The sequence below is a fragment of the Onychostruthus taczanowskii genome, unplaced genomic scaffold (assembly GCF_017590055.1).
Source record: "Onychostruthus taczanowskii isolate IOZ18803 unplaced genomic scaffold, ASM1759005v1 scaffold50, whole genome shotgun sequence".
Classification (NCBI taxonomy): Eukaryota; Metazoa; Chordata; class Aves; order Passeriformes; family Passeridae; genus Onychostruthus; species Onychostruthus taczanowskii.
Window position 1 is genome coordinate 735,742 of NW_024502569.1, and position 17,627 is coordinate 753,368.

The 17,627-nt window shown below is 33.6% G+C and overlaps 1 protein-coding gene across 2 annotated transcripts in view; it reads right to left on the reverse strand.

Annotated features, from left to right (window-relative positions):
• NBEA (neurobeachin) overlaps window positions 1-17,627 on the reverse strand; it is a 451,755-nt gene that overhangs the window by 284,580 nt on the left and 149,548 nt on the right. For both annotated transcript variants that reach the window (XM_041416040.1, XM_041416039.1), the window contains exons 26-30: window positions 15,506-15,686; window positions 14,733-14,863; window positions 13,261-13,368; window positions 11,517-11,685; window positions 10,022-10,117 (exon numbers count right to left, since the gene is read on the reverse strand). In XM_041416040.1, the coding sequence (XP_041271974.1) occupies window positions 10,022-10,117; window positions 11,517-11,685; window positions 13,261-13,368; window positions 14,733-14,863; window positions 15,506-15,686 (685 nt within the window). The remainder of the gene's footprint in view (window positions 1-10,021; window positions 10,118-11,516; window positions 11,686-13,260; window positions 13,369-14,732; window positions 14,864-15,505; window positions 15,687-17,627) is intronic.

Consider the following 17,627-nt stretch of genomic DNA (forward strand, 5'->3'; position numbering starts at 1 on the left):
AAAATCTGCTGTAATGAACTGATACCAGGACAATTTAGAAAGAAATATCCATGGTATTACTGGCCTAGTAGTAGGCATTTTTTGCCAAACAGATGACTGGAGATAGTAACACATCACTGGAGAAAACTATACAAGGTTTCTCTTTTTAACAGATAGGAAAAAAATTATTTGGACCACTGCAAATGTTCAACAGAAAGCAAGATTTCAGGATTTATTTTGGAGTAAAGAATAGTAATGGAATGTAATGAGACGAATTTAAAAAATGGCTTTCCTAAAAGAGCTTTTTAATACTTATTGTTCAGAGTAAGTAAGGGTCATATAATAAATTCAGTAAAGCTGGGGTTGTCACAACAGATTGTAATTTAGTCATGAGACCCAGGAAATAATTAGAATGTGGGAAAAGGAACTGGCTAAGAAGGAGCCATCAGTTACTTTGAAAAGAAAAGAAAAGCCTATCACACTGAGAAAAACTACCATCGAGTTAGTTTGTTCAAATTTTGAATAAAGATTTCAGGTAAAAACATTGTGGTGAAATTTGACTACAAAATTACGAGGTACAACTGATGGTCACAGAAGCACTATTATAAGAAGACATTATGGCAGAACTGCAAATTATATTTGATAGTGAAAAGCTTTGTGAAGATCTAGTGAAGGTCACAGAGCTTCCCATTATAACTGGAATTCATCTTTGGTAAACGACTGATGAGAAGGATTTGGATACATCAATTAGTGGGTAACTATGTAGTTACCAATACAATACAATAACAGAAAAGGCAAATGTGGCTCCAAACTTTTTAAATAAATAGTTCCTGCAACAGCTAAGCATTAACAGCATTAGAGAAGGCTCTGGAAGGATTCATTATGTAATACTGTGTACACCTTCATATTTGAGAAATGTGGAGGTGCCACTATGGAGATACATAGTGATCTGGTGTTGCAGAGAACAGTTTGGCTGACATTAATACTGAGAGGTTATACAACAGCTATTACAAGCTGTAGATGAAAAAAAAAAAAAAAAAAAAAAAAGGGATGGGTGGATTGGCACAAGAAAACCAGTGCAAACTCACCATGAATAAATTTTAGTTTGCAAAGTGACAGTCATCAAGATATAATTAAGGTTATGCAGACACTTTCCAATCAGCATAGCAAGTTAAAAAAAATAGAACTAACCTTGAGATGCTATAAATAGGACTGTACTTAATTAATCAGCAGGTGACTTGCAAACCTTTGTTCCCAAATGAAAATAAAATGCCGAGAGGCATGCATCATTTGTTACTAAAAATGGAAGTAAAATTATATTTGTGAACATAAAATTTCAGCATGACATACTATAAAGTACATAACACTAATGGAAAGGATTTAGGAAAAAAATATCAAAGGAAGTTAGTCTAAATTCAGGCAATTGTATGGATACTTGATTTACACAAAAATCAGATTTGTGTCTTTACTTTTTTTGCTGTGTGTATCTCCAATACTTAACACAAATATGCTACACTAAGCCAATTCAGCTGAGTCTGATTTATCACTATGAATAACAATGTCTAAAAACTACTAAGTGGAGTGCATTAATTCTCATTTTTAAAACATCAAACAAGCTAAATGAATAAGGGTTTAGAATGTTCAATTTACATTTTGTGCCTTAAGGAAAAATAAATTAAGAACTATTAAGACTTCTTAACTACCTTTAAGGTAAGAATCCTAGCAAATCAGGATATGTGAAACCCACATAAATGTGGGTGAAAAAATGTATTTTAAGACCTCCTTGATCAGCATTATTATTATTACTAGTATTGCTTTAATTAAATGGTAAACTTTGCATAGGTCACAAAACCCAACCAGTTTTAGTTATAAAACTGGATATCTCTAAGTTCTGTTCCATATTCTTTTACACCATGTCTTAGCACTTCTGTTGCCTTCTGAATGCAGAAATAAATACTGATTCATAAAGTGATTTAGAAAAATCTTAAACCAGAAACATCTATTATTTTATAAAAATCCTAAATACTTAGAGCAACTTAGCAAAATGGTAAACATGAACAGAAGCAAAGCCACAACAGATTACATCTGTCCACATTCTAACACCGTGACAGTAAGACACTAAATTTTCAGCAAACCTCATCAGTTTTCTACAGCACAAGGCCATGTCAGTAGACAAAGCAGAATCATTACTAGATCTAGTGATCCTAACCCTGTCAGAAACAGGCAGTTGGAAGCCAGATGCCTCCTTCTTACTGTTTTTCATTCTAACTAATGAGTTCGTCTACTACATTATGGGAAAAATATGGGCCTAAGTTAACTAAATGACATATTGTATAGCTGGTGACCTCATCCGTCACGCTCCTTCCCTAAAATATCTTGTTTGCTTGTGATTTATTAAGTGTATTGTAATTGTTTTAACCTACTGAGTTACCTAAATAGCTCTTGCACTGCTTCCATATGGCTAAAAAATACAACCCACACACCCCCTGTTTATCAACCTAATAATGAGTCGTTTCATATGTAAGGCAAATAGACACAATGTTGTCATTATAGGAAATGATTATACAAATCACACTTTTAATATTTATTTACTTTAAAAAGATGGAAAAAAATAAAGTGTATATTCCTGTAGTCTTCTTTTCTTTTTCATAGTGTTAAATCTCACTACTAGTTAAATATGTGGTGAAATTTTTCAAAAGTAAGATGAATGAAAATGATATTTTAATTGCTTAAAATATGGCTGAAAAAATATTGGGAAGTGATACTACCCCAAATAATTGTCAAATTTCTGCTGTAAACAATAGAAAAACATTTGGCAGTGGAAGGGTTCGGGCCATCTTGATATAGGACTTGCCACCACCTTTTTCTGCATTTGCACTGAAAAATTTATGAGTTGTTTTCTGCATAACTCTCTTAAAGCTCTGGTGATAATCTTAATAGCTGCCTTTTATAAACCCTTTGTAGTTTTCTACAGACTTCCAGAAACAGCACCCTACAAGCTGAAAATGCTTTCATTTCCAAGAAGGCAGTGATATTGCAGCTTCCTCCCTAGGTGGAAGAGTCAACTAATCAATTCCTAAACGCTAGTCCATAAAGACAGAGTGGAAAAATTCTTCTCTGCAACAGCAGTAATTTCATTTTCATGTGTAAGAAGCGCCATGATTAAACTGAGATGAGAAACTAAATATGAGAACAGACTCAAAGAGTAATAAGGGTCTGATTTAAAGGTACATTGAGAGAAGTGAGCAAGAACAAGCTTGCAATAGAAATGTCCTTAGAGGTTGAGGAACAGTGGTGAGAAGAATTCACCTAAAAGAAGTATTGAGATTCTAAGCTGCTCCCTATCTGCTACTCAGGACCTTCTCTTCTGTTGGCATTTCTATTTCCCTGTGAAAGTTTGAAGTCTTTACCAGAGTAAAAAATCCCTTTATAGTGATCCTGACTGTGGCCCAACCATGTAGAATCTAGATGGGTCTATAATTTTGGCAGCTTGGCTGGTATTAATCTTCATGTAACTACGCATTACTAGGCAAATTTTGTCATGTCCCACTAACAGACTTCATGGAGTTCTGTTATTTCTGAGGCTAAGTAACACGAACAACACTAAGAGCAGAACTCATTTGCTGTTCTAAAATAATTTTAAGCAAGTTTCTTTGTAAATTGTATTATTAAAATGTGAGGGAAAAGAGGCTGGCTTAGGGTTACAATTTTCCATTCTTTCACTATCAGTCTTTAATCTACAAAAACTTTTGATAAATGCAGACTGCTTTTAGCCTGCATCTGAAATTCCTGCCAGACCAAACACTGTCCCTTTCCTTCCACAAGGACAGCAGTGCAGATTCAGCTGTCCAACAGCATGCTGCTACATGTGCACATGAAGAGGTGGAAGTAGAGCACATGCCATGGCAAACTCTGGCTGACAAGACAAAAAGCCACAAGCAGGATACCTCAGGGCTATGATATGTGTGGCTGAGGGCAGAAGGACCACAGCTGATAATGAGGGTACTGAGGAAAGTCAGATAGGAAATACTCTGGGGTGGGTTGGCGATTGGAAGGACATAGATCTTGGTACTGGAGATTTAAGACAGACGGTCTTGAATTTTCCTTTTAGCCAGTGTGGATTTGTGAGGAGAAGCAATGTAGCTGCCAACCAGGAAAAGCAGAGAGGCATTGAAATGGGAGAGGAATAGAGCAGGAGAGACTTAGAGTGGGGAAATCAAGATTGGGAAGTGATTGAAGAGAACAGTTATCATCAGCCTCTGTTCACAGCTGGACATGCGTAAATGCACGTCTTCTCTTTTTGTTCACTGGAAATCTCTTCTATGTGCTCAAATTCATCAAAAGTTTTATCATTTGTTTCTTTCCCTGCAGTCATTAAGGCAGGCCATACCTACCTTGACCACTGTATGAGACACTTATGACAGACACAACCTCTTGATCTGTTTAGGCAATGTCTTTAATCAATGTCTTTACTCTTCTTTACTACTCAAAGGTCTTTCACTCAGTGTTTGATGGATAAGACATCAGTCTGATTGATCACCTGGCTGTCAAACAAAATGTCTTAAGCCAAAGCATTACCAAGACATTGACTAAAATATAGGAAAAAGATACAATAAAAATAAGAAAATGTGAAGTCACATTAAAGAAATGTTAGCTATAGAGTAAACCAGTTGTTTACATTTTGAAACAAAATCAGAATGGAAATTCGGAACAATATGGATATATTTTTTTCCCCTAGGTGAATTTCCCTAGTTTTTTTCAGTTTATATTTTTATTCACTTATTGTATATTGTGTAAACTCAAATCCACAAAATTAAAAAAAAAATATTTTAGAGGTACTTATGATAATATCTGTATTTCTGATGCATGCTGAGAAAGATGGTGGTTTTTTAATTTGACATTTCTTACAAATGAAATAAAATAAAATCTCTCATGTAAGTTACAGCATTCAGCAACAAAAATTAACAGTGGAGCACAGAGAGTGTTCCATATAGACAAGGAAACATATTAAAACATTTTGGTTTAAGCACTATTATTTAAAAAACTAAAAGTTTTTTAAAAACCTTTTAAAACATCTGTAATTTGTACGAACAAATAAAAATTTAAAAAAATCCCTATTACAACTGCTTCATGCATACCTAATGACTGATCAATGAATAATGAAATATATGTGCAAACATCTCCTATGATGCCTTAAGTAGCTGGTAAAGGGCAATAAATAATAGATTAAGATGTATTCATTACTATCTCATGGTCTTCAAATGCATGTCTTTTCAGATGCAGTTGGAATAAGGAGCATATGTTTCATCAGAAGAGCAGTAGGATTATTTTGAGCAGCTGGCAGAAATTCAATAGAATTGGAATTTTTTGATAATCATGATTATCACCCATGCTCCTTTATAGCCTTCTCCTTTCATGGAAACATATATACAACTAGATTTTGAGGAGGATGGAGACATGAGTTTTGTCAGGACTTCCTGAGGCAAAAAAAAATTTCACAGGCAATGGTCCTTTAGTCCACTTTGTATACTTAGGCTGCTATTGTAATCCAAAATAGTTTGAAAATAGTCAGGAAATCTCTATGCTACTACACTAGAAATACAAACAACTGTGTAATTCTCAGAGTACTATATCCCTAGCAGACCTGAAAAACTGGATTCTTGTCTTCAAAGCTGTTTCTGCAACCTTTTAATATAGTTCGTTCTGTCAAGAAAAATAAATCAATAGCTTCCAGTCCATCTGCACCACATATCTTTAAGAAATCTATTAATTTACAATGCTTTGGGAAAAATACAGGCAGTGATAGCAAGTGAGTGGAAAAGTCAATCAATTTTTGATAGAAGTTTCTGATAACCTGCATTCTGATTTGCTTCACACAATATATTATAGGCTAAATTGCACTGCTGCCATGCTTTCATTTCTGAAACACTCCTGAATAATGCAAATGGTAACATCAATTTTCAACTGAAATTATATACTCATTACTTGGTAAATATTAATTGTGTTCTCAGTAATTAATAGAATGGCAGCTGAAGTGTAAAAAGGAAAAAAAACTATTCACACTTTTCTACTGTTGGAGATGTGGAAACACTCTTCAGACAACACTGCTGAAACGAATAGTTCAATAAACTTTCAAGGTAAGCAAGGACAGCTTCAATAGCAACCAGAAGTGGAAAAACTAATTTCAAGTTATCCTGACCGCTATAGCTGAATCTACTTGAAATTGGTAGCTGTAATTTCAAAAGTTTACTCGGTTTTACATGGTAAGGCTTATCAGCTGTTATTAGCAGAAATGCTCCTCTGTCTCTCCTCTTATTCTGATGGAAAGGTATTTCTCTCTCAAAATATGTACTGATTACCCTCTGCCTGGTAAGAGAAAAGGCTGCTCTTAATTTTTGTGTCTCTAGTTCCACATCTTCCAGACATAACAGAGATATGTACATACCAGGTTTGGGAAAATATCCTTATCTAAGCAGAGAAATTAACAGAGAACAAACCAATATTTTCTAAGCTATTCCAATTGCTCCCATTTCAGAAATGAAAATTTTGGCATTTTGTGCTAAGCTCAGAAGGGTAGCTCTTGCTAACCAGTAAAAGGACACTAACAATATCTTGACTAGCACAGTTGTATCTATGGACATATATTAAAAAAAATATAGCTGTGGATGGGGATATTAATAAGACATTTAATGTCATTATTGGATTAAATGCCTGACATCAAAGAATTTGATTCCAGCTTTTGTTGTAAACCAGCGTTTGTGTCTGGAGTTTGTTTATGCCATGACACAGGAGTCAGGATTGATCTGACCAAGACAGAGGTGTACAGTGAGAGCTATAGTGAATGAAGAAAGATGACATTTCTAGTGACCAGTAGATCTCAAAGCAGGTCAGATGAACCGTACCCTAAATGTGCCCTAATCTCTCTTCACCTATTTTTTAAGGGAGATGAAGAGGACTACCTCAAATATTGTTTTACTACTAATATTTTCCAGAAAACAGAACTGATGCATGACTGATGATTTTGAGACAAAACACTGAAAATCCAGGACAGAGGTTTTGGTCAATAATTTTTAATGTTATTCTCATATTTACTAAATCTTCCTATTTAATTAATTAATTAATCCAATTTTAATTTAACTAATTCTTTGATATTTTGAATAGGAAGAAGCAAGTCTGTAGCATTTACTTTTGTAGGACTACGTTTTTCAGACAACCTTCAGACGCAAGAGAAAAGTTCTGTTCTGCCATTTCCCTTGAGACGCCGGTAATTAATTACTTCAAAGTGTAATGCTATATATGACCTAAATGGAAGAGAGAGAACTTCCTCTTAATTTTACAAGATCTGCTTCGTCTGACTACACACTAATTTATAGGTACTGAAGACCCTTTAAAGTTATTGGAAACAACGAGGAGAAACATAAGCACTTTGAACAAACTTATGATGAGAGTAAATCTACAGATAAAGATATATTTTTCTCTCCCCATGGGTCAGATTAGAAGGAAAAATAAATACAGAGGTATAGAAGGTTATAAAGAAATAAATATTTTTATTGTTAAATGTTAGTCATGGACACTACTGTAATAGTTTTTCCTTCCCGAGTGTGACCTTGAGCAATATCTGAATAATAGTAAAAGAAAGAAACATTATTTTGCCATCTACAAACAATTGTAAGGATAGAATATATTTCCCTTCAAAACATATTTTAAAGTCTTTTATTTCAATACTATCTTTTATTTATATCCAGTAATATCAACAAAGAAGGCAAAGTTTAATGTTTTTATTATGATAATGGAAGAGTTTAATGTCAAATAAAATTATAAAATTCTTATAACCCACACTTGACACCAGCTGCAGTTTCTCATAGGAAGCATTTGCTGATCACATACTGTAATGTACTTGAGACAAGTAGGGTCTCACACAGATTTAAATAGATTTTAGCTAAGGATATTGCCCCACACAATGGAAAAAAAAAAAAAGTAGGAATTTCACTATGAACAAAATCATTATCTTAAATACTGGTAACATACCTAATTCTATCTTACCCTTTCCCTGGTAAGTTTCCTAGTCAGATAATTAGATTCTACTAAAAATGGATAAATGGTTTTCATTTAAGGAGTCAAGCCCTCTTCCTGAATTAAATAGATATTTTCCAGTACAGTTCTAACAATTATGATACTACTTGCTTGATAAACAAAGAAAAAATTCTTTATATCCATCTAGTGTCCTATGGAATGAACAAAATATGTCTTCACTTCCAAGTAACAACCAAATTTCTATCAATTTTTTAATAAGTAAGACTTTGCTTTAAAAATGTGTTGTTAATTTTAAACGCCACATTAAACCACTTTATATTAAGTAAAAATACCTTAAAATTTAAAATCATATTCAAAAATTACATTTGCTGCCATTGTCTGAAAGCAAGTCAGGTCACTGAAAAAAACCCAATTGGCTTAAGCACTGGAATGAAAGATTCTCTTGAAATGACAAATATGTTTGAACTTCTGGCCTTTTATGACAGCATTTGCAATTCTTTTTTTCCTTTAACTTTTTGCTGATATTCAAAACTGAGGAACTGTATTCACAATCTAAAAAGTGCAATTATTTTTCCTCCAATGGGTAAATCTGTAAAGAGTATGAGATTGAGACCTCAGACACTTAAAACACTTAAGGATCTGATGATATCAACAAATAAAATAACTAACCACAGATAACATTTCCTTTACTGAATAATTTATTTCTAAAGCCAAACCACTTTTCTTCCTAACCTGCTTACACTTTCAGTGCAGCGCTATTGAACTATTTCTAAACCAAAACTATGTTACTTGAACTCAAGGTAAAACAAGTACAATAGATAATAATATTAATATTGAGGAATAAAAACCATTTTCTTCTTTGTATGGCAGACAATAATCTTGTGAATCAAAATCACAAACCCTGGCTTACACACTGTTAAAAATTAAAGCAATTTCTAATATACATACATCAAATTTACACATACATACACGCATCAAAGCTCAAGAAATGCCAGATTAACATAGTAATAGTTTAAGTTGGTGCAATAAGTGTTTTAACAGAATACTCTCAGAACAGCCTATGACAAGCCTGTCACCTTATTACTGAAATAGAATGTCAATTATTCTTTTCTTTATAAACTGTATGCATTCTAAATCACTTACGCTTTTTAAAAATTGGTCTTTTTACCCAGTGAGATTTTACAAAATTATACCAAGGACATTTTCATCAAATTAATTTTTTAAAAATTCTTTTACATTCTGTATTTACAGCACATTGCATGTAAATAATTGTGGAAATGTACATGCAAACTTGGCTAAAGTTACATTCAGGTAACCCTCTCTTTTTCAAGAACTGACAAACCCCCCCTCGGTTCCTACCTTATAGAGTATCTATTAAAACATACAAACAAGCAAAACAAAACAAATCAGGCCCAAAACACATAATAGTTGCTTTGGTAGAAAAATTGGTTTCCTTCAAGAAAAACACAGCACAGCACATTAAGTAACAGGCATAAATAATTCACATACAGTATCAGAGGTTTACATACCATCAAGAAGGCAAGAAAAAAAGCGAGAAAGGAAGGCAAAAGAACAGGAAAAGATACAGGGAAAGGGAATACTACAAAACTACTTTATACTTCATGTGGTATGCAATACTTTCAAAATAGGCCTGATTTTATTTTTATGGGCCTAATGTTGTAGCAGAATAACCACAAACCAAAAGCATTTAAATTTTCCTATATCCATTCCCTTCTGCTGACTGTTTTTTTTTTTTTTGTGTGTTTTTTTTAAATAGTTTCATTTTATTTTATAATAATTAAAGATAATAAATTGTAGTGAAAGCGGGAGAGAGATTTCCTAAAAAATGTAGGCAGGAAGTTAAAGTTGTAAAGGTATCATCAGGTCTGATCTCCATGTAACCTGAGGCGTATACTTATTTATCAACAGTAACATCACATTTAGTTCTTGAAGTGCATTACATTAAATAAGAACACCCAAACAGGTTAGGAGATGATGTTAATATTACCTTTGTAAAATGAGTGGGCAAAGCTCTGCTCAGGAATTAACTTGGCAAGGAATCCATGGTTCAAACTTGGGTGAGGGATAGATGGTATGACCACAACTGTGGAGAAAATCATGGAATCAAATGTGAGCCAGCTAGTATTCATGTGTGGCCTGGTCCACTGTGGATCCATGACAGATATCCTATCTCATTGAAACATGCAAATATGGTATTACCAACAAAAACAAAACAAAACAAAACAAACAAACAAACAAAACAAAAAAAAAAAAGCATTTCTGAAAGAAAAAACCCAATTTCCTTATCAAGAGATAGGAAACAGCATACCTATTATTTGGGCACTTCAAGAGCAACATTTATAAGGAAAAAGAGACGCAGATAGATATACAAGCACATAGGCAAGACAGTAATGGATGAAAGTAGCAGTTTCTTAGTTCAGAACCATAACGTTAAATCAGGAAGGCAAAAAGAATTATGAATTCTCTTAACTGACTATGTTTATGTAGTATTTTTCAAATGGGAAGTCTACAAGCACATTGACTTCAGAAAATTACATAAACTTAGCAAATTAAAACAGCACGATGAATCATAAAATAATGACTAAACGTGAATATAACACAAATTGGAGGAAAAATTCTATGAAGAATGAAAATCAGCAACTTCATAAATGAAGAAAGAGATTAAAGATCAATACAAGAACAAAAACATACACAAAATTTTTTGTGGACAAATGCAGCTCCTGTTTTAAACTCTTTTAATGCAGAAGGTACAGTTATAATCAATCCAATCAGACTTGAGAAAAAAAATGCTGGACTGAGTGCAAAATATTTGAAGCAGAGTGGAGTAAGGTTTGCATCCCTCATTTCTAACAGGTTCTGAGACCTAACAGACTCCCTCCTTTAGGGCTGAAGAACACATGCCAGTAAAGCCACTACTAAAACAGATCACAAACAGTTCAGTCAAAGAAGGCAATAGTAATGTTTTCTTTTTATTCTATTATTACCATAGGATTTTAAATGCGGGCATGGATACAGCAGGACTCCAAGAAAGTACTCAGTCCTCACTAATACCCTTTCACAAATTTCCTCAAACAAAGGGAGCTCATGAAGACAAGCAGCTGTATTCTCTGTTTATTTATTTTGTGGTATAAAGATATCTGTTCTTCCTAACACACAACAGATTGAGGAAAATTTTTGGCGAACTACCTTGTACTTTTCTTTTAACTCCAGCAGGAACCCTGGCTTTTTATAATTATTTTCAAATGAAAGAAAAATAAAAACATAAAGAAAGATACAAATGAAAATTAGTAATACCCTGTACGCAAATATAGAGAATACATAAAATATGCCAATTTTAAAACCTCAAATTATTAGACTGGAAGAAAATAGTATGTAATTTCCTATTAGGATCTTAAGCTACTCACTAAAAATACTTTGTAGTAAAATAATTACAGTTCTAAAAAAAAAATAAATCACATCACATTTGAAGAAAACAAATTTACCTGTACTTGTTGGTGAATTTATTTCTTGTCTGATATTTCTACCTGCCTGGCTCCCAGACCTCGCAGTTTCTCGCTGTGGTTCCAGGATGTCGCGGTACTTGGAGACCATCAGGACTGAGATGAAGTAAACCACAGCCAAAGCTAGGAACTGAGCTTGCTTGCTGTCGTCCTGTGCCAGGGAAAAATAAACACATCTAGAATATTGAATATTTTCATGGACTTTTTCTACAAAAACATCACAAATCTTAAGAGTTAATACGTTTCTGGAAGGCTGCTTCTGCCAGCATAGCAGGAAATGGATAATGCAGAAGGCTGAGTGGATTTTCAGTGGAGTAGTACACACACAGAGCACATAGTAAGTACTGAATTTTGGAGGTAATTCGGCAGCTACACAACAAATCCCAGGGTCTGTGGAGTCAATGGATTTTCAAAACAGGGCCCTGACCCTACTCTGAGAGTGCTTTAAAGGCTTCCTGGCAGCAAGGGCAACTGCCTTCTGCTGTCCCAAGGATGAGATTGTGATAGCCCCTGACAGAAGGAGGTAAGGGGTACCATTGCTGAGAGGGAAATCTAAACTCATGACGTTTCTCTAGCTGATGCTGGATGCATAAGCAGGCATAACATAAAGCAGGGAGAATGTACCCCTGTTTTTCTTCCAGAAATAGCTTATGCATTCTGATTTCCCCTTCCATAGGAGATGTCAGCAGCAATCCTAGTTTTCCAGGACTGATTTAACTGAAAGCCAGGACCACTATAACTTTGCTGTCTTCTTTTCTTCTCATTCCACATAATCTGCTGTTCAAGGGAAACCGCCATCTATGGCTCAGATATTATCCTGATTGAGATTTAATTGCTCTAATTTAACTGAAATGTCTTCTATTATTATTATAATGTAAAACTTAACATGATAAAATTAAAACTTTAGTTTCTATATACTCCTATAGTGGTTTCATCTTTTTTCAATTTCACAAATATGTATTTTCTATTACAGCTCCAGTGCTTGTTTTCCATGTTTTCTGGGTGTTATTTAACATGGCTGCATGTTTTTGCATGCCTTAAAATAACTAGATCTCTTATTAATTTATTTCATAGAAGTTCCAGAGACATGCTTTCTTGTATTCATTTCTCCATTACTTAAGAAAAGAATAGGTGACAGAATATTGCCTCTTTGAACTCAGGCTGGAGAATTTAAATGTAACATGTATACTTGCAGGCATACAGTAATAATTCCTATTGCACTACACTCAAAAACAAGTGTATTGTGGTGCAGCTTTGTGCTAAAAGCCACTGCAGAAAAATCTGAAAAACCTTTTTATATATGTTTACATATATAAGTGTGTTCAGCAAAAGTGAGAATTGTGTTTGCAAACTGATTTGCTGCATTTCTATAACATGTACTAATTCTTCTTTCCACCCTGGTTGGACAAATAGTTAACACCTTTAGTAATGCAATTTTAATCAACATATGTTGTAACTGATTTATCTTGGCTGTGTTTATTTGGCTAGTTTAAGATTAAGGCTGAGTGTTAAACACAGTTAACTACTCATCTCAAATAGCTTAATCAATATAATTTTTTAAGTGCTGAAGGTGGCTGGTAGTTACAATGTCACAAGCAAAGAGTGTGCAGATAATACATGAAGTGCAACACATGAAGGATATTTTTAATTTGTGTACAATCAAAATCACTTTCAAAATATAAGTGATGATTTTGCAGGAGAAAGAATTACAGCACACATTACTCACCACATCACGGAAAACAACTGCTCGTAGACGATTAATATCAACATCCTGAAGAAGCCTATCAGGGTCTTTTATGGGAGAAAGATTTCCAGGGACATTTTCAAGGGGAGTCTAAAAATAAAAAGTAATGAGATTTTTTGGTCCTCTCAAAATATCAAAGCACGTCTGTTAGAACCTTAATTTGACATTTCTTTTTCAAGCTATTACATCAATCTTAGATGATATTCCACATAATACTCAGATAAGGTCTCTAGAAATAAAGTGATGCTTTGAATTATTTTCATAATGACAGTAATATGTAAATTGTTACATCTTTCCAGTATCTTCGAACAACTATACCTCTAGACAGAGTTAAGATAACAATTTTCACACAAAAGTTTCAGATTATAGTTTCTTCATAACAGAACAATAAATTATTTCTAATACGCATGGAATGTTTGAAAATGCTGAACAGAAAAATAAAAATAAATGTTAATGTTACAGAGTCTTATTACAGGCTACTAATAAAATAACTGCTACTATTTAAAAATTATGGAATAGCATGCTTACTTTAAAAAATAAAATATACTAAATGTGAGGCCTGAACACCTAAAAGTCTCCTTTTAGTGATTTTGCTTGCACTGAGCACAGCAATATTGACAAAGGTAATATCTTTGTGAGATTTAATGAAATAATATTATGAAAGCAGCTAACTTTGTAACAGCTGTTTGAAAAAGTCTTTAGAGAGGAAAAAACCCCTGATTTAGTAATGACTATATCATAGCAAAAAAGAAGTGATCATTTGCATCATGCAATGTTTTATATTATAGTCATGGCCTCTGCCAAATTATTTCAGATTTTTCTTTCTGTATCCCTGAAGTCTTAAAGCTGTGAGCAAGTTAAAAATATTAAAAAAAAAAAAAAAAAAAAAAAAAAAAAAAAAAAAAAAAAATAAAAAAAAAAAAAAAAAAAAAAAAAAAAAAAAAAAAAAAGAAAAAGAAGAAGAAGAATTAATTAATGACACAGGAAAAACTAAGCAGTAACTGAATATCCAATAAAATTCACTTCTAAAAGCAGACAGTAAATACTGACGCCCAATATGCATTCAAAGGTCCATTGATGCTATTGGAATGCAAATATTCCACTGACAGAGATGTGATCGATCGCAGGATTGCATTAAAAGTGGAGAGTACCCTGATGGAATAAAAAAAAATCTACGCAGGTATATATGACAGAGGTGAGTAAGGGGACTTGTTCTTTCAAGAAGGCCAAGCAAGAGTGCAAAATCTGGTTAGAATTGACACAGTCATACTCCTGCATCTAGATTTTCATCTTTCAAAGAAGCCTCTTCACACACTTTTACCATAAACCAGCTAACAGGAAAAACCTAAGCTTTTGCCAAATATTTCAGAAGGCAGTTACAATTATTTTCTGATCCTAAAAAAGTGGTGTTTCAGACTTGCCGTCATTGCTGTTGATTCTTTATGATCATTTACCTTGGTTGCTGCTGATGCTGTTACACCCTGAAGAGCATCTTGCGTTTTACCACCAATTAATGACGTCTTGTTTACCCTCTCTCTTTGCCTTTGCCGGCATTCTAAACAGTTCCTCACAGCCACACAACAAACTAAAAGAAGAAAGGAAAATGCCACAAATTATAGTATTTTTTCAATATTATATTTAGAACACCAATTAGTACTCATTACTAGTAGGCAGTAATTGAAAATTTGATTAAAAAATTGAGAATTGAGAATAACTCAAAAGTTTTATACCAGAAGCAGTAAAAGAATCACTATCGCAACAAGTGGTAGGAATAACAGTAAACAGTGAAGATAAATGCCATGCTGTTTCAAAACATATTGAGAGCTACAGTGTCTGCACAAGTATCCCACTCTTTTTATTTTACATAGCCCATAGAGTCCTACAAATCCATGGAGACCTGCACAAGAAAAACTGCAATATGGAAGTAGCAAAGCATCTTTAAGGAAAAAAAAATCATCCATTTGCTGACTTAAATTTAATATTTTTACTCTCCCTGAATATATACAACTTGAACTACATAAGGAAGAACATTTTCAGACATGTCTTTCTTATGACTAAATTGAATTGCCCTTAAAAACATATCAGATCAATAAATAATAAATGGGATTTTTACTTTATCACATCAAGCTCTACCTACAAGGTCCTTTCCTGCACATGTCACTATTTAATCCATAGCAACTCATTGATCTGTAAGTAACTATTTAATACATCCTGTCTGTTGACTTACCAAGCCTTAGGCACTGTCGCATTAGACCTCCAGAAGACATGTTTTTTTCAGCTTCAATCTCACTAAAATTTAGAGAACTGGCAAATACTAGTACATCAACCATTGCCATCAGACGGCTGAGAAACGTTACTGCTGTCTCTGCTGACATTCCTTGTGTCACTTCAATATTTTCCAATTCAGTCTTTAAAAGGAGATAATTGAATTAAACAGTTTGAACATAACTGAAATATAAAGACAGCACATACACATAGAAATCTAAATTGTTATGCTTAATGGCAGATAGATTGAAAAGTTATTTAAAATTCTCCTACTGATAGCATTAACATAAGCTGTGAGTGAAATTCAAAGTAAGGCAGCATGAAGAGTGAGAAAATTCTTTACATGCTGTAATAGATGAGGAAAAGTCTAATATAAATGAGAAAGTTATTAGCAATAACATAAAGACAAAGAAAGGGTAGATAATAAAACAATGCATGGTTTAAAAAGGTGCAACATATTCTTATGTTCTTCCATAGGCTACACCAACAGGTAACAGATTAAAGGAATTACTCTGTGTACAGCTTTTACTTCATGTTCCTTCATATGAACAAATGTGAGGAGTGGAGTGGGAAAAAAACATACAGTTTTGCACTCTGTCTCCATGAATTGCAATGTTTACAGCATATAGAATCCTGACAGAATCCAATTCATCAGTTTATGTTTGCTACCTCATGACAACAACAGAGGGAAAGTAAAAAGGGACAAGTGACATGGCATGCAGCTCACATGTCCCAGAGAGTTGCTGTTTCTTTCCTAATGTTGGACTCTCCTTAGCGGGAATCAGCAGAAAATTTCTGAATGAGTTCAATATTTCTGAAAACTAATTTTTTTTTCTCAAAAAAAGACACTTTGATGTCCAGAGTCATGTTTTCAAATGCCTTCAGGTATTTAACAGGGCAGATAAGTGAGGAAACAGTCAGCTTAATCCAAAACAAAAAAATATCTGTTTGAACACTTTTACCTCTGGAGCTAGGCACATTGAAAAGATCAATGTGTGATACTTGTCTGCATCGAGAATTATGCCTGAATACCATTTTAAAATTTGTTTAAAAGTGGCCAATTCTTACTGATTGTCAACAAGCTTTCCAGTTGCAAGGCTTTCTGAGCACACAGTTTAGTCCCTTTGAAAAGTACTTTCATTGTGCTTCTCTACTTCGATTAATTTATTTAGAAATATTTATTAAAACAAAATATATACTTTTTGCTCTTAAAGTAATTTCCTTCTAAAGGAAATAAAAAATACAGAAAACAAAAAAAATTGTTTATTTCCATACTCCTAAAACATTATTAGCCACATTCATGGCTTACTTTGAAGAATATTTTTACATCCAAAATTATAAAAGTGCAAACTGTGCCAAACAGTATTAAGGAAACAATTGTTTTGAAAGATGAAAGATACAAAGTGGCATGTGTCACCATAATGATAGATAGCCCTTCATTTAATTTCTCTTAAGGATATAGCATGTCGGTCACATGAGTGATTTGGGAAGGGCTGTCATCTGTCTGAACTGCCCAATAATATTAGAAAAATAATAAAATGACAACTCTCAGAAGAAAGATTTTGAGCCTGTCTACTACCTTCTTTGGCCAGGGCTCACCTGTTTAGTTTGTGCTGCGGTCCTACCTTTTGGAAAAATAGGTTGCTGGGGTTTTTATAACAGACTGGAAGAAGATATTTTGAAAGCACTCACCCAAAGAAAATATACTTGCAAAAATCTATAGCCATAACAGTCTGCTAGAAAAACTCATATGTGGTTGTGGAAACCTGAACTTTGAACTCATGCTTGAAATAACATCAGGCTCACTTGCAGCCAGTTGAGCGCCTGATGTCGATTTTTGTCGAGTTTCAAGTGTATTATGCCAATCATAGTCTTAAACCTCTGAGAATATCTGTTGCTTTTTTATTTTTGAAAGTTATGTATTAAATTCACTGAATATAAGACTTCGGTAATTTTAGCAAACTTTGAATTAAAAATAATTCTTTCTTTTTTTTTTTTTTTTTTTTTTTTTTTTTTACAAATCTCCCTAAAATTCTGTTACATGGAGGAAAAAAAAAGGACTGACAGGTTTTTTGCACCAAACT